At 45.4% G+C, this 26095-nt stretch overlaps 1 protein-coding gene across 4 annotated transcripts; it reads left to right on the top strand.

Annotated features, from left to right (window-relative positions):
• The first annotated feature begins 3248 nt into the window (after positions 1–3248).
• Positions 3249–15299, top strand: GPR83 (G protein-coupled receptor 83). 4 transcript variants are annotated; one of them, XM_077867471.1, is made up of 4 exons: positions 3249–3634; positions 7191–7316; positions 9735–9868; positions 12535–15299. In XM_077867471.1, exons 1-4 carry the CDS (start codon positions 3251–3253, stop codon positions 13157–13159), a joined length of 1269 nt encoding a protein of 422 aa, XP_077723597.1. In that variant the 5' UTR covers positions 3249–3250; the 3' UTR covers positions 13160–15299. The 4 variants fall into 4 exon arrangements, with proteins under 4 accessions (XP_077723597.1, XP_077723596.1, XP_077723599.1 ...); XM_077867470.1 differs by having other exon boundaries at positions 9639–9868; XM_077867473.1 differs by lacking the exon at positions 7191–7316.
• Positions 15300–26095: the final 10796 nt, after the last annotated feature.

The following is a 26095-nucleotide window of genomic DNA, read 5'->3' as shown; positions in this document are numbered from 1 at the left end:
GATGACCCCAAGATTCTAATCATGGTGAACAAATGAACAAGAAAAGGAGCAAGTGTTACGAAAGTAAGGATATAATGAGTTTAGTTTGGAGCTTGTTGGGTTTTAAGTTATGTGGGTATTGAGTGGGAATTTCCAGGCAACAGTTGAATGTGTAATATCAATCCAAAGCTTTCAAGAGGATTGGTAAGTAGAGATGCAGATCTTGGAGTCACTTGTGAGTGATGGTCCAACCAGTGGAGATGGTTGAGATTTAATTCAAGAGGACTAGATAATGGAGGATGGCACTCTGGAGCACCAACAGTAGCTAGGAGTTCTGTGGTGGTACAACTAATGCTACCATTTGTCTACTTTATAGATTAAATGGGCTATTACCAGTTGGCCCAATATACACTCCACACTTATGAAACTATGTAAATGTGCAGAAGGAGTTCAAATAACTCACAAAGTACTTGGAGCCACAAAGTGTACATTGGAATTTGGGTGTATTTCTTTTTACTTATCCTAAATATATCATTTATATCATTTTAGCCTCTGGCTCCAGTGTACTGGAACTTGGAAATGGGTTCCAAAAGTAACATGCCCGCACACTGTGTTTTTACTCGTTGAGAATATCTTAAGCCATACTTTTTACTTCAAGTCTACTTGATTCATTTGTAACTAAAGTATGATGACATCCCAGTTTTGCCATTAAAACAGATCAACGTTGAGTGTCTGTCATGTCTGGCATGATGCTAATTGTTCTTTCTTCCCCTCTGCCACTATGATTGGCACCAGAGAAGAATTGTGGGTGTGGTGAGTTTTTAACTATTATTTCAGGAAATAATATTGGTGTTAAAGGACCTACTGCTTGCGTTGCCAGGACTACTGATGTGGTGAGGCTCCCAAACTTCTTTCTGAGGCCTCCGTGTGATATTATTATCCTGTAATTCTTTGTCTTGTGAATGCCTGTGAGGTGATTTACTATTTTTCTTCTACCTCAAGTCCATTTGAAAGAGTTAAACTGGGATGCCTGGGTGGCTCAGCCATTGAGCTGCCTTTGGCTCAGGGCATGATCCCAGAGTCCTGGGATCGAGTCCCTCAGGGCTCCTGCATGGAGCTTGCTTCTCCCTCTGCGTGTCTCTCATGAATAAATAAATAAAATCTTTTAAAAAAAAAAAAAGTTAAACGCTCTACTCTTTGGTATGTTTAATACATGTGACTATTATTAGAGACAGAAATATAATTACTATTTGGCATATCCTGACTATTCACAGTGTCCTTGGTTTTATTAGAATGCACAAAGGAAGGAGCTGCTTCATTCTGTAAGAGCAGCTTTGTGTCTTCCCAAATCTTCATAATAGCAGCTATAATGTTACAGAACCGTTAAAGTCTCTCAGGAAGGAACCTCTTTTTAAGACCTAGTCTTGGGGCACCTGGGTGGCTCAGTTGGTTAAAAATTAGTCTTGATGTGGGGTGGGTGGGGGGATTTTTTGTTACATTAAGCACCAGGCTATTGTTACAGTTGGCGGTAAATTGAGGCCAGAAGAGCTGAGGTAGAAACTCGGGAGGCTGAGCAGAGAGCCAAATACCTGGGGAAGAAGTGGTTCTAGACTCTGTTTCTAACCTTGGATATTGTGTGTAGTCTCCATTGCTTCAGAGCACACTAGTCCAACTTCCAACTACCAGCACCAGCACCAATATTTACGTACCTACTTGCCAGCAGGAAGTGCAGGAGAATTAATTACACCCCAGGGAGCAGACAGACCTCAACCATTGATTGGCAGGAGTGGTGAGTAAATCCCTCTCTTGTCCACTGGTTGGGATAGCTGAGGTGTATGCTTCACAGTGGCTTCCAACAGGTTCTAGCTGCAGTCACTCACAGTGGTAGCTGGCCTGACAATATACTCTTTATTGGCCACCTTCCCATCCTTGTCTCACTTTTCCACTCCCCTACCTGGAGGGGAGCCCAGGTGGGAGCAGGAGCCCGAGCCAGAGCTCGTCTCTCACTTTTCCACTCCTCTGCCTGGGCTTGAATCATTTGATGGAGTCCCAGCAGGATGAGATGACACAATAGACGGTATACCTGACCTTTAGCATTTGAACGAGGGTGAGGCCTGCAGTTACAAATAGTCAACCCATTACTGCACGTCTAGAACCAGAGAGAAGGTGGTGAGGACATCGACAGAGGGGTCTCTGAAAACTCCGCCTGCGGGAAAAGGAAAGCTTGCCACTGAGGCCAGAAAAGTTAAATAACTTGCCCAGGCTTTCATAGCTAGCTGGTGACAAAGCTGTGACTTGAGCCCGATGCCACAGATCCACGGACAGTGCAGTGGGTGGCTGGGCTGGAGGGACTGGGAGAGACTTCACAGTGGGAATGAAAACGGGTGAGCGAGAGATCAAGATCCCTGTAAAGTAGGCAGAGAACAAAACGCACGGGCAATGCCCCTTACTACAGCTTCAGAGCTTCTATGGCAAGGAGTGGCACCGAGCGGCCTCTCTCCTTTGGTTCTTTGATCCCGTCGGCAGCGCGTCCTGCTTTGAAGGGTTTCCTTGGAAAACCAAGCCCCCCCCCCGCCACGTTGTTTTAATCCGTGTAAGGAAACGAGGCCTAGCAAGTCGTCCAGCGAGTCTGAAGTCTGGTCAGTGAGGGGCTCGGGGAAGCCCCGACATCCACCGGGTTGGGTGGCTCGCCTGGTTCCCAAAGCCGCGGGCCGGGCTGCAGCGCTGGGCGCCTCCCCGCGCGGGCTGGAGCCGCGGCCCAAACAGGTGCAGCCGCCCCGGGAGCCGCCGAGCCGCGCGCCGAGCCTGCCGGGGCTCCCCGTGTCCCCGCCCCCCGCTCCTCGACAGCGCCGGGCTGCGGCGGGGCGGACGCGCGAGGCTGACTCCAGGGAAGAGCCTCGGAGCCGGGCGGAGTGTCGCTCCCGGCGTGGAGCGGGCGGGGGGCGGGCGGGGGGCGGCGCGCCACGGAGGGCCGGGCGGGCGCGCGCCGGGAAGGAGCCTCGCCAGCCCCGCGGGGTCGCCTCCCGCACGGGGCCGGGGCCGGGGCGGGGCGGAGCGGGAGCCGGAGCCGGAGCCGGAGCCGGAGCGGGAGCCGGAGCGGAGCGGGAGCCCGAGTCTCGGCGCTGCCCCGCGGGTGGAGGCGCCCGCTCGCCGGCGGTCGGCGGCGCAGAGGCGGGACGTGCGGCGCCCCCTCCCGTCCCCTCCCGTCCCTTCCCCTCCTCCCCCTCCCCTCCCCCCCCTCCCGGCGGGCGCGGGCGCGGGCGCGGGCAGCATGGGCCGGCGCGGGGCGCTGCTCTGCCTCCTCCCGCTGCTGCGCGCCGCCGAGCGCCCCGAGGGCCGGGCCGACGAGCCGGGCCTGGAGGCGGCCCTGGCGGGGCCCAACGCCTCGCACTTCTTCTGGAGCAACTACAGCTTCTCCGACTGGCAGAACTTCGTGGGCCGGAGGCGCTACGGCGCCGAGTCGCAGAACCCCACGGTGAAAGCCCTGCTCGTCGTGGCTTACTCCTTCATCATCGTCTTCTCGCTCTTCGGCAACGTCCTGGTCTGTCATGTCATCTTCAAGAACCAGCGGATGCGCTCGGCCACCAGCCTCTTCATCGTCAACCTGGCGGTGGCCGACATCCTCATCACGCTGCTCAACACGCCCTTCACCCTGGTGAGGCCCCGCGCCCGCCCCGCCCCGCGCTTCCCCCGCGGCCCCGCGGCGCCTGCTCGCCCCCCGCCCCCCGCTCCGTGCCCCCCGCTCCGTGCCCCGCGCTCCCGCCCGCCTCTCCCCTCCGTCGCGCCGCCTGGACGTGTCTGTCCGCCCGAGCCCCTCCCTGTGCCTTCATCACCCGCCCTGTCTGTGACCGGCCTGCGGTCTGTGCTGCTGCCCCTCCCCGGGCCTCCCCCGCCCCCGCCTGCCCTTCCCGGGGGTTCGGCGGTTCTGCCCTCTCTCCTCTTCTCTGCCTCTGCCTCGTCACCTGAGCGTGAGCTGCTGCAGCTGGAGGGCCGTGCGGTCAACGCCCGGAGTCACCCAGGGCCAATGACCACTTCCTATCACTGGGCACCGGCCTCTCTGGTGATCAGACAGTAAACCGAAGCTCCTGGAGATGTTGGCCGACAGGGCCCTGAAGTCCAGCTCCCTAAACGCACACCCCCTCCTCCACCTCCACCCCAGGATGTGGCTTTGGGCCACAGCTGCTGTATCAAACAATTGCTAATTGTGCTGGGAAACTTAGGTGCATTCTCTTAGGCCACTTACTTAAACTACGTTTCTCTTTCGTGGTTTGAGAATGAGCCAGTGTAGGACGTGTGTGCTGGGGAAAAGATGAGGATGAGGTACGCTTGGGTCCCCAGACCAGGCTGGCGGCCCTCGCACAGGGGTGGCACATGAGCCTCCCCCAAGCCCTGGCTGCTCAGCATCAGTGGTGTCATCTCCGTCCCTCTGTGACTTGGGAGTGTGGTGCTCCTGGGTGGGTGGGGACTGCGAGGGCTAGGACTGAGCAGTCTAATGATAGTCATCCCTTATGTTTCTGTAGCCTGAGTGATGTCTTTTCACTTTATGTAATAACCTTATTGTTATCTGACTTATTACCGAAGCAGTAGCTGTTCAAACTCCATCTCTCTCTCACACACACACACTCAACCTGAAATAATAGACAGAAGAGAGTGAACTCCCCACCCCTGCGAACATTTTAAAACTACATTCTGTCTTTTGTCCTCACTTATGAGAACATCGCCTTTTGCAGATGCGGAAACTAAGGCACAGATAGAGGTTCAGTCCCTTGTCCAAGGTCACTTAGCCTGTAATTGGCAGAGCCAGGATAAGACTTACTTTCCTGACTCAAGTCTGGGGGTCTGCCCACTAAGCCACCTGATCCAGAGGTGGCAGGTGAGGAGGGCTTCTTGGCCCATGTTAATAATGCTTCTACTACTCCAAACCATGAACTTGTCCTGCTCTCCTGCCAGCTTATATCTAACTGATTCCTGGCTACCCAGAAACCTCTGCTCACTCGCCAGGGTTACCTTGAAGCACGAGACAGTGTATCTCTGGCTCCACTTAGCTCCCACCTCTGCTCTGGGTTTCTATCCTGACAATCTGCAGTGCTGGGGTTGGGCCACCCAGAACTGGCCCGGGGGTATGGCCCTTGCGCTGCCGCCCAGAGCAGGATGCAAAATTAAATCTTCCACAGACGCAGATGTAGGGGTTGAGGGAGAGAAGCCACCCCAGGCTAGGCTGTACCTGAGACCTGGCAGGTCCTGCCTTGCTTGATCTCCTGCAGGAGAGGAAGTGGCAGCGTCCTGAGAACCCAGAACTCCTCCGAGATGGTCCAGAGCTGCTTGACCTTGAAACTGACCCATGTAATTGCCCCAATCTAAACTCTTGTTAGAGCTTACAAGGTGCTGGAAAGCAGGGAGGATGAAAGAGTTGGTGAGAGGATGAAAGAGTTGGAGGTGGGGGAGGATCTTCTAAGCCCTTAGCCAACCTTTCAGACTAGGTAAGGCATCCAGCTGGCTGGTGACAATATTCTTCCTCCCTTGTCTCCTTTCCTGTCCACTTTGCACACGACAGTGAGCAGAAGTTCAGCTCTGGTCATTGAGAGAAGAGCAAACAGTTACTTCCAACTCCCACAGCAGTGACATGCACAGGATTTGGTGGAACCTGGAGGAGACACTCAAGTATTCTGTCCTGCCCAGAGTCCCCTGAGAGGGTCAAAGGAGACAAAAAAAAAAAAAAAAAGGACACTTCAAAGGGACCTGTAAGGGCAGGGGTCTCCCAGGTGGAGGTGAACGCACCATGCAGACAGAAGGACTGTGGTAGAGCAAAGGCAAAGGGCACCAAAGCTCATGGTGTGTTGGAATGTTGAGTGACTTGATGCAGCTGGAGCAGAGGCAAGAGGCACAGTGCGGGGTCTGTGGGGGGCCGGAGGCAAGCGGAGGTGGGTCAGAAAGGGAGGCTGGGGCCAGCCTATGAATGGGCCTGGATATTCTGAAGGCATCTGGCTCTGTCCTGAGGGCCACGATGATGCTAAGTGGGGGAAGGTGACAGTAATCTGATTTTTAGTTAAGAAAAATCCCATCAGCAGTGTGAAGGCTGAATTACAAGTGGACCAGATCGGAGGACAGGGGAAGCTGCTGAGAGGCTGTAAACCATCCGGGTGAGAAACAATGGGGGACTCCGTGAGGGCCGTGGCCTTGGGACCGGAGAAGAGGAAGTGGATCTGAAAGCCATCTCAAGGCAGCGCTGGTTGGCTTTGTCATGTATTGAATGTGGGAGGTGAGAAGTAGGAGTAGCTGAAGAGTTCTAGCTCAGTAATATCACTGGACTGCTCAGAAGCCTCCTATGGCTGCTCCCTGCCTACCCACAGAGATGGAGCGAAGAGCCCTGCCCTGGTGACAACCGGAAGAGGCACATACTCCGCTGTGAACCACCACATGGTGTTCTTTCCATCCGGCTGACTGTGTTTTTTTTCTCTATCGGTTTTCCCTTTCTACCCCAGCCCCCTCCCACCCTCCTTGGGGCCCTGACACCCTCCACCTGGGCTCTCTGTGGGGCACTGAATCTTTCCCTCTCGCATCCTAAGATACCCAAGTCGTCTCCCCAGACTCGTTCAGAATCAGTGCTAGATCCTTCTTGGGCACGGGGCATCACTTACTCAACGTTAGAGAGCACAGCCCACACGCTGTGTTGTGATTTTTCAGATGTGTCTCCCCCATTAGCTGGAACACCTGTCGGCTAAGAATGGATGTTATTATTACCATAAAAATACCTAATAATATCTTTCTACCAATCTACCAGACATGGTATTCTACCCTTTATAGACTTTTTGGAACCTTAATCCTGACAATAAGCCTACAAGGTAGAGATCTTTAAGCCTTGTTTTGCAAATAAGGAAACTGAGGTTCTGAGAGATTATATACCTTGCCCAAGGTCACACAGCTAGAGACTATCAGAGGAGGCAAGTCCAAGTCCAAAGCGCATGTATTCCCACGCTCTCCTGGCACCTAACCGGGTGTGGCTCCAGCAAGACGACCAGGTTCTGTCAAATCACGTGATTGAAAACGAGGCATGCTGGAGAAAATCATGTGTGACCCACAGTTTAGTAGTGTAGAATGGAAGAAGGGAGGAGCCAGAAGGGACCAGCCAGGGATGGTCCTCAGAGGCCACAGGGGCTGGGGGCCAGGGTCAAGGCCTGTTTGTCTGCTGACCTCTGTGAGCTGGTTTCCAGGTCCGCTTTGTGAACAGCACGTGGGTATTTGGGAAAGGCATGTGCCACGTCAGCCGCTTTGCCCAGTACTGCTCCCTGCACGTCTCAGCACTGACGTTGACGGCCATTGCTGTTGACCGCCACCAGGTGAGGGCACCGACCCATAGCACCCTGTCTTTCCCCTTCGGGCTTTGCTTCCCACGGAACTGCAGGGTCCCTCAAGACAGTGTTTAGCACATTTTGTAATAATAAGTGTATTTATTTGTCTTATTGGCGGGTATGAGCACTTAGATGAGACATTTTAAAACATACATGTTAAGTGCTACAAAAAGTCATTCCCAGTTTGTTTTTCCAACAAAGGCTCATTGCTAACATTTGGTGTCTCAGAAGTTAATGAGCTTGTTTTGGGGGTAGAAAAGCGAACCTGAAAATCACAGATGGAAAGAGATTGGCAAATCATGGCAGGTCAGAGACCAGGGGGATGGATATCGCCTGGCCCAAGTTGTTGAGGAGGAAAACAAATTAGGGTGTCCAGGTGGCAGGAGCAGGCCTCAGGGTACGGCAGGAAGGCCCTGCTCACTGTCTTGCCCCATCAGATGTACACGGGTGGATATGGTAAAGAAAACCCGAGAGGACCTGGGGGTGCTTGTCTTAGAGGTGGATGGCTGCATGGCAAGCACCTCTCTCATGCTGACTCAGTAAATCCATGTTGTATCCTTACACCTGTGCTGAATCAAGGCATCAAAGCTCAGAAGAATGCATGGGTAGCTTTCCCAAGATCACATGCCTGGTGAAAGATGAAGCTAGGATTAGCACTGAGATCTGTCTGGCTTCAAGCCTCTACTCGGATCACTAAGGCCGCCCGCCCTGCTCTGAGAAGGTTCAAAGGCGCCACGAGGCCACTGTCATAAGGGCTACCAGGACAAAGGGAAGGTAGAATTTATTCAGAGTAGCTCCCAAAGGTGCAAACAAAGACCAAGGGAGAGGAGGCTTCAAAGACACAGCTCAGTATGAGAATTTTCTAACAGAACAACACTGCCTGGGAAGGTAATGAGTTTCATTTCATTGGCCGTTTTTAAGCAAGGGCTGGATGACACTTGATAGGAATGTTTTAGAGGACATTCATCATCTGGTAGGGAATTGGACTTGGCAAATTGTGAGATTCCTTTAGCCCTGAAATTCCATCATTTTGACATTTATATTACTGATGCTTTGGGCAAAGTCTGAAAAGGCTGCATACAAATATTTTCTGCCTTTTCTTAGCCTTCCTCCCTAATCCAATGAGAGGGACTCTGGGCCTCCGTTACCTGGCCTCTGGTTACCCCTATTTAACATAGCTAAGGGGCAGTTGACCCTTGGGCCAAAGGTGGTTGGCCTGAGGCACGAGGGGCTAGTCTTGCCCACACTGATCATGTTGCTGTGACATAAACCCGAAAAACGGGGCTCCGTCCCAAAGCCAGTGAAATATCTGAGTGATGTCCAGGGCCCCTGACCCAGGCTTTCACTTCCTTCAGCAACCCAAACACCGAGGGGGCGTGAGGGACAGAGATGGCAAAATCCAGAAAGGGAATGTATTGAGCAGCTTATAAAGCCTAGTCACTTCCTTCCATAAAACCTTGAAAAAAACTGGAGAAAAATTGGGGTGGGGGACACAGCCAGGGTGGCAATGTGTCCTGGGGTGACATCTTTAGGTGGGGTGGCAGCTCTTTATGACCTCTCCCCCTGACCCTGGCTTCACCTTTCTCGGGATGCCTTTTTCAAGAAATGGTCCTTCTCATCTTAAAGATGCCATGAAATTCCCACGCCTTTATTTAAACCTTTTGGGAGAATGGATTGTCATAGTGTAGCAATTGCAGGATGCTTTGCAGCCCAAAGCCTACAACGCAGGCTTTGCTATAGGCCTGGGAAAACCGGACCCTGCTACAATTTTAAAAATAAACACAATAACTTAGAAAGAAAGAAAGAAAAAGAAAGAAAGAAAGAAGGAAAGAAAGAAAGAAAGAAGGAAGGAAGGAAGGAAGGAAGGAAGGAAGGAAGGAAGGAAGGAAGGAAGGGAGGGAGGAAGGGAAAAGAAAAGAAAGAAAAGAAAAAGAATTTTATCTAAATAAAATTTACCCAAATAAATGTCGGTACAACGTCCTAAGATAGATGGGGAGAGTCTCCTCTTCATGTTTGTCGTGTCAGACCCTCTCAGAGCCCTCCATAACCCAAGGGGTCCAGAATCATGGGGGTACCATGGCTTGTTCCTCTGCTGGCCTCCTGTGTGCCATGCAAGCAGACCTCCTACTTCACCCCTTCCCCATCCCCCCACTGCACCCTGGTTCTGCCACATGGTGTGCAACAGGCATCTGAGCTTCCCAGAGTCTCAGAGTCCATTCGATATCCTCTTTGTACCTCTGCAGGTAGGCTTTGGGGGTGGCGCAGCCCAAGGGCTTCATACTGAATTAAGGGGTGCCTCTTTATAAATAGGACCTACCTGCCTTATTTGTGACATGTGAACTGTGTTGTTGGGATTCTGGAGGCTTCAGAACTTCTTCAGCCAGTGATGTACAGTTTATTATCCAGGTCATCATGCACCCATTAAAACCCCGGATCTCGATCACAAAAGGTGTCATCTACATCACAGTCATCTGGACCATGGCTACGTTCTTTTCACTTCCCCACGCCATCTGCCAGAAATTGTTTACCTTCAAGTACAGGTGAGTGAACTCATATGGCGCAGCCTGGGGACTCAGAGGTCCTTGCCTGAGGGAAATCTGAGTCCTCTCCGCATATGACTTACAAGTCTCTGCTACACCCAACTCTTCTGTCTCTTTCCTGTCCTCTTGCTTCCAAGGCCGGGCCTATGGGCAGCATTCCTTCTGCTTTTTCTTCCCTTTATTGCTCAACAACTTTAGCTCCCTCCTTATTGTCCACCCAGTTTGTCTGCAAGGTCAAGGCAGTAGTGAACAACTTCCTTCACTGGGGACACGTACTCACACAGTCACACAGATGTGAGATTCAGAATCTCCTGGGACATTTGCATTCTCTTGCCCGGCAGACAAACAGACCATGCCTGAGTCAGTGTGTTTGAGGCAGGATGCTCCACTTCCCACTAGCTCCTATTCAGGCTTCTTTGTTGTGTGCTCTCACAGAATGAGAATTTCTTTCAAAGGACTTAGTTGTTTGTTTGTTTTAATTTAAACACTTGTGTGTGCTACTTGTTCACTGAAGGCGATCTCCCCAGCTGGACTGGTAAGGTTGGGGGGAGCTGGGACCGTGTCTGATTTGGCTACCCTGCTATTCCTAGCACCTAACCTACAGTCTCCACATAACAAGCCCTCAAAGTGTAATTACTTCCTTACTGAGTAAATGAATGGACAGATGAATGAATGAGCTTAGAGTGATTTTCATGAGTTCATAGTTGTTTTAGATGAGGTTATTTAGAAATGGACCCTGCGACACAGATCATGCTTGTGATTTTTTTTTTTAAGATTTTATTTATTTATGAGAGACAGAGAGAGGCAGAGACATAGGCAGAGGGAGAAGCAGGCTCCATGTGGGGGCTCAATCCTGGGACTCTGGGATCACCTCTTGAGCTGAAGGCAGATTTTCAACCACTCAGCCACCTAGGCGTCCCCATGCTAGTGAAGGGGATCTGAGGGGACCTAGGAGGTACAGTGCTGGTGTGTGCTATGCTAACTTCTCTGCTGCTCTTCCTGAAACGTATACTTGAAAACACACATGTCTGTGACATACACAAGATCAAGAGAAAAAGCTTGGAAGGCTGATTGCAACTACAGTTGACCCTTGGCCAACACTAGTTTAAGCTGTGTGGATCCACTTCTATGTGGATTTTTTTTTTCAATTAATATAGTCCTGTACTGTTAATGTATTTTCTCTGTTGATTTTAATAACATTTTCTTTTCCTTAGCTTACTTTATTGTGAGAATACAATATATAATACATACACAAAATATATGTCAATCAACTGTTTATATTCTCGAGATAGCTTCCTGTCCGTAGTAAGCAATTAGTAGTTAAATTGTAGGGTCAAAGTCATACAGGGGTTTTCAACTGTGTGGGGGTGGGTACCCCTAACCTCTATGTTGCTCAAGGGTCAACTGTAATTTATAAAGGCTCCCTCCCCAAGTTCTATGATATTGAAATGAATCACATGCCCAAATCCGCTAGCAATCAGACTTCCATCTGCCTTCACACATGGGGAACTTTCTTTTTTTTTCCCTGCTAACGAGAGCAAGGAGAATTCTCTCCCTTTCAGTAGCAATGACAATCAGCACATATAACCAGAGCAATAAGCCACATGGCGTGAGGAGAAACCAGCCATTTTGAGTTGTGGCTTAGACATTTTAGGGTTTGACTACCTTGTTCACACCCACAGTCTGGACATTTAGATTAGGACATGAGGTTAGGATTCCCACCATAAGTTCTAGCCTTGCTTTTCCTGGGTCACCTTTTAAAATGACCCCTCAGAGTTGAGGCTGTGAAAAGTGAGTGACCACTGCCACAACCACTTCTCCATAGTTGGTGCTTGCAGCCCTGTGCTCTATTTCCTGCTTCCTTGGGGCCTGGGACAGAGGACTGCCCTTCCCCCAGATCCTTGTGCCTCCATTCTGGGATTTGTAAGTAATAAGTCTCATGACTTGACCTCTTTGTGGGAGTGTATTGAAACAGTGCCTTCCATCAAAATGGCCCTAGGGTTTTCACTTCCCCAAAGTGGGAGCTTGGATACCAAAGGAGGTACTTGCCAATCCTGTGTGGTCATAATCTGTGTAGTCTTAACACACTAGCCCTGGGGGTTCCTCAAAGAGGACTAGGTCCTCAAAGAGCCCTAAATGCATTCCATAGAAAATAAACACTTGTTATATGAATGTCTGAAGGTAGGTTAGTCCAGGCTTTGCCACTCACGTTCTCAAGGCCCATCATTTATTAGTTCCTCTCTGGAATGAGAATAGGTAGGAAAATGAGGAACTCCAGGGTTTTCTGTATACATTGTACTCTCAGGATGAGTTAGTTCTAAGATGAGGAATACCAGTGTTCCATTCATTCATTGAGTAAGTATTTACTAGGTTTCTGTTATAGGCCAGGAATAATATAAGGTTAAGAGGACACAGAGAAATCAGGTATTTTCCTTATCTTTATAGAACTCCCAGCCTAGTGGTAGAGCCAGGGATGTATCACATAATTACACTACAACAAAAGTGCTATAAGGGATTTACCAGGAGCCCAGTGTGGAGAAAGGCCAGGGCTTCTTGGGATAAGACCTTTCCACACTAATGGCACACTTTCCTCTTTCTTTCTCTCTCTTTCTCTCTCTTTGTCTCTCTCTGTTTCTCTGTCTCTCTCCCTCTCCCCTTGCCACCAGTGAGGACATTGTCCGCTCACTATGCCTGCCAGACTTCCCTGAGCCAGCTGACCTCTTCTGGAAGTACCTGGACTTGGCCACCTTCATCCTGCTTTACATCTTACCCCTCCTCATCATCTCTGTGGCCTATGCCCGAGTGGCCAAGAAGCTGTGGTTGTGCAACACGATTGGCGACGTGACCACTGAGCAGTACCTGGCTCTACGGCGTAAGAAGAAGAAGACCATCAAGATGCTGATGCTGGTGGTGGTCCTCTTTGCCCTCTGCTGGTTTCCCCTCAACTGCTATGTCCTCCTCCTGTCCAGCAAGGTCATCCACACCAACAATGCCCTCTACTTCGCCTTCCACTGGTTTGCCATGAGCAGCACTTGCTACAACCCTTTCATCTACTGCTGGCTCAACGAGAATTTCAGGATTGAGCTGAAGGCATTACTGAGCATGTGCCAAAGACTCCCAAAGCCCCAGGAAGAAAGGCCCCCCTCTCCAGTGCCTTCCTTCAGGGTGGCTTGGACAGAGAAGAGCAATGGGCGGAGGGTTCCCCCAGCCAACAACCTCCTGCTTTCCTCCCATCTCCACTCTGGGAAGACAGACCTGTCTTCTGTGGAGCCCATTGTAGCCATGAGTTAGGTGGGAGTGGGGGTGGGAAGAGGCAGGAGGAGAGCTCTGTCTCCAGGACCTGAGGACAGAGCCTGCAAGAAAGCCTGTTCTCTGACACATGACCTTTACAGGGCTGAAAACAAGGTCCTGCAGAAGCCACAGGACCCTTGATTTCCTAGGAAACGCTATCTAGCTTTCTACCCCATTTGATGTGAAAACTACAAGACAGCTACCAATTAGACACGTGTTTATGAATTCCTGTCTAAGAAATGCTATGAGGCATATCACCCTGGCTCCCTGAGCCAGAGAACCCAGGACAGCTTCAGCCCACATGAGGGCTGAGTCAGCCAGCTTCTAACAACCCTTCCTGCCACCAAGCATTCGTAAAGGACACCTGAGTCATACTCAGTCAGGTGTGGCTGACCCAGATACACAGAACTCAACTTGAACAAGGTTCATTGGCCAGTGAAAGGTAAGTGAGCCAGAGCTAACACAGAGCTTTTTTAGCCTTGCTTTCTGAAGTCCTGGGCCAGAATGAATCACGATAGTGTGGTGGCTGGCTGGATAGATGACAAGAAAGGACCAGTTCGGTCCCTTAAAACAAAGAGGAATCACTGAGTTCTCTTAAAGAAAAATTGAAATTTTGGAAAATTTAGAAAAGCACAAAGAAGAAAACAAAAATCACCCCCTTCTGCCATCAACTGTGATGAGTTTTGTTAGTATGCTGTGGATTTATTTGCAACTTTTCCCTTTGCTTGTATACATGCACACATGCGTGCCTGTGTGCACACACTCTTCCTTCCATTGTGAATTATACTTTCTCATGTAGAGAGAATCAAGAACAAGGCATAGCAGAGAATTTCTGAGCCCCTCTCCCAGGAGTAGTGTCCATCAGAAGAGTTGGAAGAGGTGGGAGAGGAACTCAAGGAGAAGGCTGTCATGGAGCCAACAGGCTGCCTTCACTTATAGTCAGTGGTAGGAAAGGCCTGGATGAAGCACCTCTTCTCAGCAGCCATCATGATGAGCCAGGAAATAAAACTCATCTAACAGGCAAAATTCCTTCTCTCCTGCATTTACATGGAACAAGACGTGGTAAAACATTGCCCTGCTTTTACAGGAGACGATGGAACAGGCTCTCCAACATGCCAGAAATAATTGCACTTAGACACTTCACATCCTCCCAAGCTGTCTAGACAAGCCACTCCTCTGTGTTGTCTGAATAATAAAGCTTCTTCATGCCAGTTCCCCGAAGACCACGCACTTGTCAACATCACCCTGGCGGTTCATGTGTCACTTACAGAAACCTATGACATTGTGATAGTCCTTAAGGACTCAACATGTCAGAGAAATCTCATCCCAGAGACTTAGTGTTTTCATCACCTTCCATCTGGTCTTGAGTGACTCACTGCATCACCCAGAAGACACAGGCAGAATAGAACTTAATTCACCCACCCTAAATAGTTGCCACTCTCACACTGGGTTTAGGTTACTTTCTAGCACCAGATAGATCTTGAAAGCAAACATGAATATGGAGCTGAGAGGGGAACTGACATTTGGGGAGAAGGGGATTATCCAGGGTTCACTTAGATCTCGATGTTTCATTGAAATTGAACTTGGCCATATTATCTGCTCTCCTATAATGAACCATGAGAGTTCATTATACTGTTCTCTCCACTTATGAGAATGTTTGGAATGTTTGACTTTCATGGGATAGAGAGCCTTCCAAGCCCAGATGGCCAAATAACTTCCATGCCTGGACCTCTTGTCTCTGTGGTGTCAAGAAGTAGCTAATGGTTTCATCTTAATGCTGCCATGGAAATTCTTCAAACCAGAAAGAACAAGCAGCAGGACTACAAATAGTTTGTCCTGCTCTGGAATCAGGGGGAAAGCTTCACTTTCCTCCTTGCTGAAGGCCTCTAGAAATACTGCCAAGTTGAAGAATGCTCTTCTCCAGGGGAGAAGACCTACAGATGGCCCATTAGGTCTGGGTCTCCTGTCAGTACCTTGTCTTCCCCATTCACCTTGGTCCCTGTGTGCCTCAGAGCAAAATGTGATTTGTATTTGTAAATGTGAAATTTGTAAAACTTGAGTCTTTCCAATGTGTCATAATGAGTATTTCATTATAAATGCACTAGTCTCAATAAAATATATTTTGGGTGCATGGACTCTACTTCTTGGGCTTCTGATTAAACCACAGTTAGTAACCTTTAACATGGGAATCTATGTGGATTACAAAGAGAGCATGAAGATCATCTGCCTACACCCCTGCATTTTACACCTGAGGAAGTGCAAACATGCTCTGGCTAGGGTAAATAGCCAGCTGGAAATCTCTGATCTTGGTCTAGAGCTTCTTCCACTGAGCTGGCTGCCACGTCCTTTCTCTTGTGATTATGAATCTGTGCTGAGGACCCAAGACTTCACACGTGAGTCTTTGGTGATGTGGAATGAGGCAAAGCTGCCACTGGAGCCTCAGGATTGGTTCTCCTACTCACAGTGTGTAATGGGTGCCACATGCCTGTGTTGACCAGGATTTCTGCCCCACTGGGGCTGGGGACCCCCTGTCCTACCAGGTAAGTAGGGTAGGAGACTTCGTGGTATACATAATTACTCTGATGCCATCCAGAGCTCAGGAAATCAGTTTCACATAATTTCATAGAAGGCTGTATACAGGGGTAATTTACTGAGCCTAGGGGAAGATTTGAAAGAAAAATGAAAGGCATAGGAAAAGGAGAAAGGAAGTAGGATTTGCTGACACCCAATATGAGAGATACTATGCTAAATGCTTCTCAGCTCATGATCTTGTTCACCTTCATAGCAATCCTCCTAGGAGGGCATTATCATTTTCACATTGCAGTTGAGGAGACGGGCTCAGCTATATCATACAGGAAAATTGGGCCAATGTTACCTTCTTGGAAATTAGATATTGAGAAGGCTTGTAGAAAAGAATCTTCATTTGTTTTTTATTTAATTAAATGTAATTTTAATTTAAATATGTTCTACATATTTCCTTGATGGTGAGACACTTTGAGGTAAAACCTGTTAACCATCCTAAAAACAAGTGCTTGAAGTACGTGTTTTGGGAAATGCTTAACTAGGTGGACCCCAGGGCCCTCACAGCTCCACGGCCAATGAGTACATGTTTCTGGTATAGTCAGGATCTCAGGCTGCCTTGAGAACTCAAATTCTAGTTAGAAACATCTTCCAAACAGACTATAAGTGACTTCCAGATTGCTGGTGCCCTGCTTGACTGACCATGGTAGGTTGCCAAGGCAGACAGTTGTCTTTTAGCCAGCTGGGGCCTCCAGGTCCTCAGGGTCCTCAGAAATGGGCAGAACTCAGCTAAACCCTCACTGCTCCAAACTAAAGGTGTGACATGCCCCCAGGGCCTCTGTGCTGCTGTCCAAGGTACAGGTTCTAGGATACCAGGAGGCTGCCAGAGTACCGGGGGCAGGGGAGCAAATCTGGAAGATGGCAGGGGTACATCAACTGGGGAAACAAGCTTGTCTTAAAGTGTTGCCTGTAGGTGGTAGAAGATGCTCCTAATGCTGAGATCAGGTCATTAGCATCTTGCTTTGGCATTTCTGTGTACCTGCCCCCACCATTCTCTCTCATTTCAAGGAGTAGTTAAAGAGGGAACAAATAAGATACAGGCAATGCTGGATGACATTTAAAGAATATTCTAATGGTATTTAATCTGAGAAAGCCCTGGAGTTCACTCTCCTTTCTGAGACTTTGTAGTATCTCTTGCTGAGAATAAGCTATTTGCTGCTTTATGGAGACAGCGTGGTTGATGTTAATTGCTCCTTCTTTCCTCTGCTTCTAGTCTAGCAGGAACTTTATCCTCAGACCAGTCATGAATTTAAGGTGCTCAGATTAAATGCAAGAAAGGCAAAGAAATCATGAACACAAGATTTAGTATATTGGTTACTTCAGATGGAGGAGAAGGGATATGGGTTGGCATGTAGGATGATGAGGCTATAAATAATTGTCAAGGTTCTACCTTTTGTTTTGGGCAACGTTAAGAGTGAGCCATAAACCAAGGATTACGATTAATTCAATTCTGTGCCTCTGCAGTACATAAACAAACAAACAGTAAACCAATAAAAATAGGGACCTAGTGGTCCAAGCCTTTATTTTTCTTCCCTGTATCCTTCCAATAAAGTTACTTCTATGAATGTGTTAAAACACCAAATAGAGTTCACTTCAAAGACAAGTAGGATATGACTATTACATTTCCTTTTTACAAATAACCTTGCTTTTCTGGAGTTAAAACTTCTTTGTTTCTGGCTCAGTTTTCTATGTCACCATCACTAATTCCTTCCCAATTTTTCAGCAGAGTTAAAAATTTCTTTGTCACCTGACCACAAATATCAAGTATTTGCCAATTCCCATCCCCCACAGCAGCTGGGCTGTCAAATGTTCCTCCCTGGGGTTGCAGATCTTTCTGTCTGCAGAATACATGCTTTACCAGGATCTCCCTTCTCCTCTACTCAGTGGCTAAGTCTTGCTGTTTTCTAGATCCCTGTCTTCCTCACTTTTTATTTACTCCTTTATTTTGGAAGACCACATTCTCTAGCAGTTGCCCAAGGAAAGGTACATAGAAACTAACTGAATTTTGAAGATATTTCTATTAGTTTTCTATTGCTGCCATAACAAATTACCACAGTCTTAGTGGCTTAAACAACACAAATTTATAATCTTATACTTCTGTAGGTAGGTCAGAATCTGACACAGGTCTCATGGGGCTAAAATTAAGGTGTCTGCAGGGTCACATTCTTTTCTGTAGGCTCTGGGACAAGACAAGACAAGACGTGTCTTTTCCAGCTTCTAGAGGACACCCACATTTCTTGGATCATTGACCCCTTCTTCCATGTTAAAAGCCAGCAACATGGTATTTCTCTGAACTTCAGTAGTCACATTTCCCTCCCTCTCCCATCCCCTCCACTTTTCAAAGGTGATTATAAGGATGTAACTTGTGATCCTTTGTGATTACATTATATCCACCTGAATAATCCAGGATAATATTCCTATTTTAAAATCATTGATTAGGGATCCCTGGGTGGCGCAGGGGTTTAGCGCCTGCCTTTGGCCCAGGGCGCAATCCTGGAGACCCGGGATTGAATCCCATGTCGGGCTCCCGGTGCATGGAGCCTGCTTCTCCCTCTGCCTATGTCTCTGACTCTCTCTCTCTCTCTCTGTAACTGTCATAAATAAATAAAAATTAAAAAAAAATTTTTAAATCATTGATTAGCTGGGATGCCAGGGTGGCTCAGCGGTTGTGCATCTGCCTTCGGCTTGGGGTGTGATCTTGCGGCCCCGAGATCAAGTTCTACATGGGGCTCCACGCAAGAAGCCTGCCTCTCCCTTTGCCTGTGTCTCTGCCTCTCTCCCTATGTCTCTCCTGAATAAATAAATAAAAATCTTTTAAAAATAAATAAATAAATAAATAAATAAAAAATAAATAAAATCAGTGATTAGCAACCATAATCCATCTGCAACCTTTATTTTCCTTTGCTTAGCATTTTCATAGGTTCTGGGAATTAGGATGCGGGAGGCCATTATTCTGCCTACCAGCACTGCTCATCTACTTTCCAGCACTTCTGCTGAGACATTGGTTGTTTTTCTGATTCCTAGTCCTATATACATTACCTAAGAGGATCTATTTTAGGTAGAGGACAAGCAAGTGAGTTGAATGACTGTAATAGGAATCCTTACCTCTGCACCTATGAAGTACTGAATATTGGCACCAACCTCTGTGGTTCCTTCAGAGATGTGACATTGCTTTTGGTTTATGTTTTCACTGGGAGGAGGAGCTTCAGGGGCTTCCATTTTATTCTACTGTAACTGACCTCATGTGTAGAATCTGTCAGTTGCTAAGTATTCCAGTTCTATACTTAAGAACTCAGGAATTAGCCACAGAATAAACTCGGGAACCCCACAGGAGTGGGACATAAGCCACAATTTCATTTTTCACTTGACCTCTGTAAGTCCTCACTCTCACCAATGGACCACAGAGGCTTTTTTCATCTCTAAGAATTGGTATGAACCAAAAGCCAGTCCAGTTATCCCAAATTGATCATTCCATTAGCCCCTTTAGAGAAGCTGTTTGGGAGACCTATAGTACTTACAGTGATACTGTCATAGTCATTTCTTTACTCAAGGGATCCATGATCTGTACACAAACTCAGGTATGGAAATTAAATGAGGGGTTCTGACTTTCAAATGTGGTGGCTAAAGTTAGGTCTCCATTTGCCCGAGCTACAGCTGTTTTTTTTTTTTTTTCATTTTGTTTTGTTATACAAATCAAGTATTACCTTAGTAGAATGTCCTTCTATTTATTCAAGGCCCCTGTGATAATTCAGTCACCATGAAGATCCAGTGGGCCAAATCATTGATTAATGAGTTGACCCTGCTGATTGTTATAGCACCCATACCCTCTGTGCCACTAGAGGTGAGTACTATACATGACTCTGCCACTCCAGACCCAATGCCATCAATTTCACTCACATTAGGAAGTCCATTTCAAAGACAGCATCCGCACACTCATTTTTGATGCATGGAAAAGACCTATTCTAGCATTTTTACATATGCCTATGTTTCCCTCACTAGTATGTTTCTCTATGCCCTGAAAAGGTCTGGGCCCTCTCAGAGGACATTTTTAAGGGCCAACTCATGGGTCACATCTAATAAATCCACTGTACTATACCTATTTCTCAAAATCTTTGCATTACTTCTCCTAACTTATAAGGGAATTTATGACATCTCAAGCTCCTTTGGCATAGACTAGTACTGAGCCCAGAGACCATAGAAACCTAGCAGATCATTAAAATAATTATAAAATTATTATTGCATATTAAATTAATTAAAACCATTATCAAGACCCTAAATAGCTAAAATAATCTTGAAAAAAAGAACAAAGTTGGAAGTTTCATACTTCCTGATTTTAAAACTTACTATAAAGCTATAGTAAGCAAAATAGTATTATACTGGCAAAAGACAGACATATAGACAAATGGAACAGAACAGAAAGCCCAAAAATAAACCTTCACATATATGGTCAAATGATTTTCAACCAGGGTGCCAAGACCAATGGGGAAAGGAGTCTTTTTAACAAATGATGTTAGGTAAATTGGATATCCATATGCAAAAAAAGCATGAAGTTAGAGCCTTACCCCATGTTGCACACAAAAATCAATGCAAAATGGATCAGACCTAAATAGAAGAGCTAAAACTATAAAACTCTTAGGAAAAAACAACATAGGGAAAAAAATATCCATGACATTGGATTTGGAATGATTTTTTTTTTTGGATAGGACACCAACAGCACAGGCAAGAAAAGTAAAAATAGATAAATCAGACTACATCAAAATTTAAAAATTTTGTGCATCAAAGGAAGCAATCAACAGAGTAAAAAGGTAACCGATGGAATACAAGAAAACATTTGCAAATCAAAGATCTGGCAAGGAGTTCACAGTGAGACTATACAAAGAACTCCTACAACTCCACAACAGCAAAAAATCCGATTAAAAATGGGCAAAGGATTAGCATAGGCATTACTCCAGAGAAAATATACCAAGAAGCATGCGAAAAGATGCTCAGCATCACAAATTATTAGGGAGATGCAAATCCAAATCACAATGAGATACCACTTCATACTCATTAGGATAACTAGTATCAATAAAACAGAAAATAACAAGTTTGGAGAGAAAGTGGGGAAATTGGAATGCTTATACACAGTTGGTGGGAATGTAAAATGGAACAGCTGCTAGGGAAAACAGTAGGAGAATTCCAAAAAAAATTGAAAATTGACTTGCCATATGATTCAGAGATTCCACTTTTGGTTGTAAACCCAAAGGATTCAAAAGTAGACTCTTAAAGAGATATTTGTACTCTCATCTTTGTAGCCAGCATTATTCACAAGCTGGAAGGTGGAAGCAACGTAAGTGTCCCTCAGTCTATGAATAGATAAACAAAATGTGGTATATATACACAATGGAATATTATTCAACTTTAAAAAAGGAAGAAAGTCTGACACCTGCTACAGCATGATGAACATTGAGGATATTATGCTCTGTAAAATTAGCCTGTAACAAAAAAGACAAATATTGTGTGATTTTACTTCTATGAGGCACCTAGAGTAGTCAAATTCACAAAAACAAAGTAAAATGGTGGTTTCCAGGGGCTAAGGGGAGGAGAGAATATGGAATTGTTTAATGGGTATACAGTTTGGGATTCTGCAAGATGAAAAGAGTTCTGGAGATTAGTTGTATGACAATATAAATGTATTTAAGGGATCCCTGGGTGGCTTAGTGGTTTGGTGCCTGCCTTTGGCCCAGGGTGTGATCTTGGAGACCCGGGATCGAGTCCCACATCGGGCTCCCTGCGTGGAGCCTGCTTCTCCCTCTGCCTGTGTCTCTGCCTCTCTCTCTCTCTCTCTCTCTCTGTCTCTCATGAATAAATAAAAATCTTAAAAAAAAAAGTAAGGATCTGTATACACTTACTTGAATAAACTTGATAATTTAAAAAAATGTATTTAACACTACTGAACTGTACATTTAGAAATGATTAAGATGGTAAATATCACTAACCATGGTAAGTAGAATTTTAAAAAAAGAAACTGCATGCTCTTTTTTTGGTCTTATTTTACTTAAAAAATGGGTAAGATGTTAAATATTAGATGTATTTTAACCACAGTTTTTAAAAAAAGAATGTAAACTGCATATCAAAAAAACAGAAAGCTATTCTCAGCAGCCCAAACTTAACCCAATGACTCCAGGATCTCTGGCATGTTTTCCCAATTTGATAAATTCAGCCTAATTTACATTTTCATTCTTTCCTCCCTGTTCTAGCACTCTAATAATCCACTCTTACATATTTGCCTACATGTTTACATATTTCAATTATTTATTTATTTATTTATTTATTTATTTATTTATTTATTTTAATATTTCAATTATTTAAATCACACAATTAGTTTGGTGTGTAATATCTCCTCTGGGTTTGATGTTATAAATGGCCCCTTATGGCACCCTGGTTTCTAGCATTAGCAGTGGAATGTAAAGAGGCTTGACATTTCATTTCAGGTGTTCTCCGATGAGGTTACTCTAGGTCTGTAAGCGGGGTGGGTCAGCCTCATCTGATAAAGAGGTACAACTACTTCTTCAGCAAGAAAGGCTCAGTAAAGTATGGGGTTATCAGAGTCATCTGAATAACCACAAATATTCCCATTTAATTTTCAGGGTGCCATACTTCTCATATAAATGCCTTAACTTTCACATTAGAGCCCAGGTGAGGCTGTGAATTCACCCTTTATTGTAATTTGGCAGCCCCCTATGTCTGTTTAACCACTATATTAGCAGTTTTGAGATACAGAAAAGTCTTTCAGGACAATGATAGACTATCTCTCATTCTCTCCTGTAAAATTCTCAGCCTGTCATTTTCTTTTTCTTTTATTTTTTTGTCATTTTCTTTTTAAAACTATTATAGCTTAGTTAGAAGAATCCATCCCATATTACAACCCATATTTTTCTTTTAAAAATCGTTTATTATTTTAATTATTTATTTATGAGAGAGCGTGAGCAGGGGGAGAAGAAGAGGAGGAGGGAGAGAGAATCTAAAGCAGATTCCATGCTGAGCACAGAGCACAATATGAGACTTGATCCCATGACTATGAGCTCATGACCTGAGCTGAAACCAGGAGTTGGACACTTAAAGGACTGAGACACCCAGGTGCCCCACAATTCATAGTATTTCTTATGTCCTTGGTAATAGTTAATTGGTGTGGCCACCAAAGCTTTGCCTTCAATATGCATTGCATTCCAAGTGACCATGGTGGATCATTTAAGTGACTTCTCAGCCAAAACATGCTATAGAACACTGCCTCATCCTGTAATACTAACCCAATCCCCACTGTCTTCCAACCCAATGAAATAAGAGAACTAATTCCAGATCCCCATTTCTTTGAATGTCTGTAGCCTGCCACCAGTTCTGAAATAAATTCTTTACTAATAATCAATGTCCTTTGCTACAGAAAACAGAACCAGTAAGCTCATTCAAATCTAAATGCAATTTTTACAGGATATCAGAGAGAGAAGATTTTCAGGAACACTAGGGAACCTAGTTGGGATGTTTTATAAGTAGAGTCACAGCAGCCAAGAGAAATGCTCAGTTATTCTGTGGGACAATGCTAAAAAACTAAAACAAAAACAAAAAAACAAACCACAAAAACCCACTGATGCAATTGACCATTATTTGCCACCTAGCATTATAGAATCTCTGCTACAGCTGCCACAAAGCAATCAAATGCCTTAAGTTTAATGTTTCCTAGAAAAGCTCTTTGACCTTCACCTAGCTCACTGGTCAACCTAGGTCTACTGAAGTAGACTTCACATAGCTCAGTTCTATGAGTGTGTCTGCCAGAACCTGGGCCACATAAAGATTGCTAGTTGCAAGTTACGGACTATGCAAAATTTTAAAGCATTCCAGGCATGGAATTTAAAGCATTACAGGACCATTGGGAAGTCTCTGTAGAGGCATTGAAAGAGTACAGGTAGTCAACCCAGATATAGTCACTTCGAAGGAAGAGTTACCTAGCTCTGTGCCTCAGAAATGCTGGATACATTTTTAGATCTTATCCACCCAAAGCAATTTTATCAGTGAGAAACTTGATTTTCTTTCTGGAGGAAGCTGGAATCTCTTCTTTCCCTTATTATACAAAGTTTTGCTGAAGCACTTTTCCCACCTTTGTTGGTCTCTGAGGGCATGTGTTAGGCCATCATTTCTGGAATTCTCATTCCTTTTTGTTGATCCAAGATATAGAAAGCTTTTTAAATTGAATTCTTATCCTACAACCATGCTAAATCAGTAATTCATTCTAGTAGACTTTTTTTTGGTAGATTCTTTAGGATTATCTATGTACATGATCATGTCATTTGCAAATAAAGATAGCTTTTTACTTCTTCTTTATAATATACATGACTATTGTATCATTTTCTTGTCTTATACTAACTAGATTTTCTTCTACCATAGTGAATAGAAGTGTTGGGCATGGATGTAGATGTTGTATTTTTTAGTTTTGAAATTTTTAGTTGGTTCCAGATTTGGCTATTCTAATAAGTGTATAGTGGCAACTCATTGTTGTTTGACTTTGCATTTCCCTGTTGACAAATTATGTGAAACATCTTTTTTTTTTTTTTTAAGATTTTTATTTATTTATTCATGAGAGACACAGAGAGAGGGGCAGAGACACAGGCAGAGGGAGAGGCAGGCTCCATGCAGGGAGCCCCACACGGGACTCGATTTGGGGACCCCGGGATTGTGCCCTGAGCCAAAGGCAGATGCTTAACTGAGCCACCCAGGTGTCCCTGAAACATCTTTTCATATATTTATTTGCCACCTGTATATCTTTTTTGGTGGGTGTCTGTTAAGGTCTTTGGCCCATTTTTCCTTTGGGTTGTTTCTTTTCTTATTGTTACATTTTAAGAGTTTTTTGGAACAGTTCTTTACCAGATGTGTCTTTTTAAAATATTTTCTCCCAATCTGTGGTTTGTCTCCTCATTCTCTTGACAGAACAGAAATTGTTTTAATTTTGTCCCATTTCATAACTTTTATCTTCAAAAGCAGTTGCCTAAACTTTTTATGCCAACATTATAGAAGTCCCATCCTTCACCTATTCAATTACTTTTATAATTTTAATTTAGTTGCTGAGATTATCACTCCATTCATTCACAATGAGTATATTGTTCTGTAAAATACTTGAGTAGTTCCAATAGTGGCTGTTTTAAAGTTTTTTGTCTGCTGACTGCAACTTCTAGGTCATTGCAGAATTGGTTTCTATTGCCTGATTTTTCTTTAGAGAATGCATCACATAATTCTGTTTCTTTGCATGTTAAGTGATTTTTTTTATTGATTGCATTATGAATATTATGATGGTATGTTGGACAGATTCTGGATTTTATGTTTCTCTGAAGAATTTTGTATCTCTTATTAATATCCCCCGTGGTGGGCTGGAGATGAAATCTCAACCCCCTCAACATCCATGTACTGGGCTCTGCAGGGACTCCCCAACACATGCAGGGTTTAGTGATCTGCCAATGATCTGCCTCAGTTTATATTAAGATTTTGTGTTTCATCCCTTTTGCAGCTCCATCTTCTCCACAATTTCTACCCCTTCCATTCTAGTCACTGTGCCTACCCTGAACTTTGTCTTGTGCTATCTCAAGGAGGAAGGTTCTGGCTTTCTGCCACCCTGAGCTTCATGCATATTGAGGAATTTCTCTAGACAAAAAGCCTTGGACTCCCAAATCATACCAATTGTCACTGTTTTTCAAGAGTGGGCTCTTCCCCCTTTCTACCTGCTCTCTGTCCCTCTCTGATGCATTCATAAAGTTGCTTTAAAATATTTTTCCAGGGCAGCCTAGGTGGCTCAGCAGTTTAGTGCCACCTTTGGCCCAGGGCGTGATCCTGGAGTCCCAGAATCGAGTCCCACGTCAGGCTCCCTGCATGGGGCCTGCTTCTGCCTCTGCCTGTGTCTCTGCCTCTCTCTCTCTCTCTCTCTCTCTCTCTGTCTCTCATGAATAAATAAAATCTTTTTAAAAATAAAATAAAATAAAATAAATAAAATAAAATAAAATATTTTTCCAGATTTTTAGTTGTTAATACAAAGACACTGATCTGACTTAGATTTTCTGCGATTACCACTCTGAATGAGTTTTGAAGGTCATTTCTCAGCTAGGCTTTCTGAATTCCATGAGTAATGTGAATTTGGCTCCACATCCAAGAGTAGAGCTGGCTTAGATTTCCAATTTCTTGTGGGTAACTCTATTTTCCCCCCTTGGCCCAGAATGAGTGGGAAGTTTCCATAGCACTTCCCCTGGCCACTCAGTATCCTAGTTCTACTGTGACCATTCAGTTGGAGAGTATACTCACTTATAGGCTTCCAGCATCAGGCAGGAAATTCCAGACCTG

The sequence above is a fragment of the Canis aureus genome, chromosome 23 (assembly GCF_053574225.1).
Source record: "Canis aureus isolate CA01 chromosome 23, VMU_Caureus_v.1.0, whole genome shotgun sequence".
Classification (NCBI taxonomy): Eukaryota; Metazoa; Chordata; class Mammalia; order Carnivora; family Canidae; genus Canis; species Canis aureus.
Note: the sequence above shows the minus strand (reverse complement) of the source record. Positions and strands in the feature narration are given on the sequence as shown.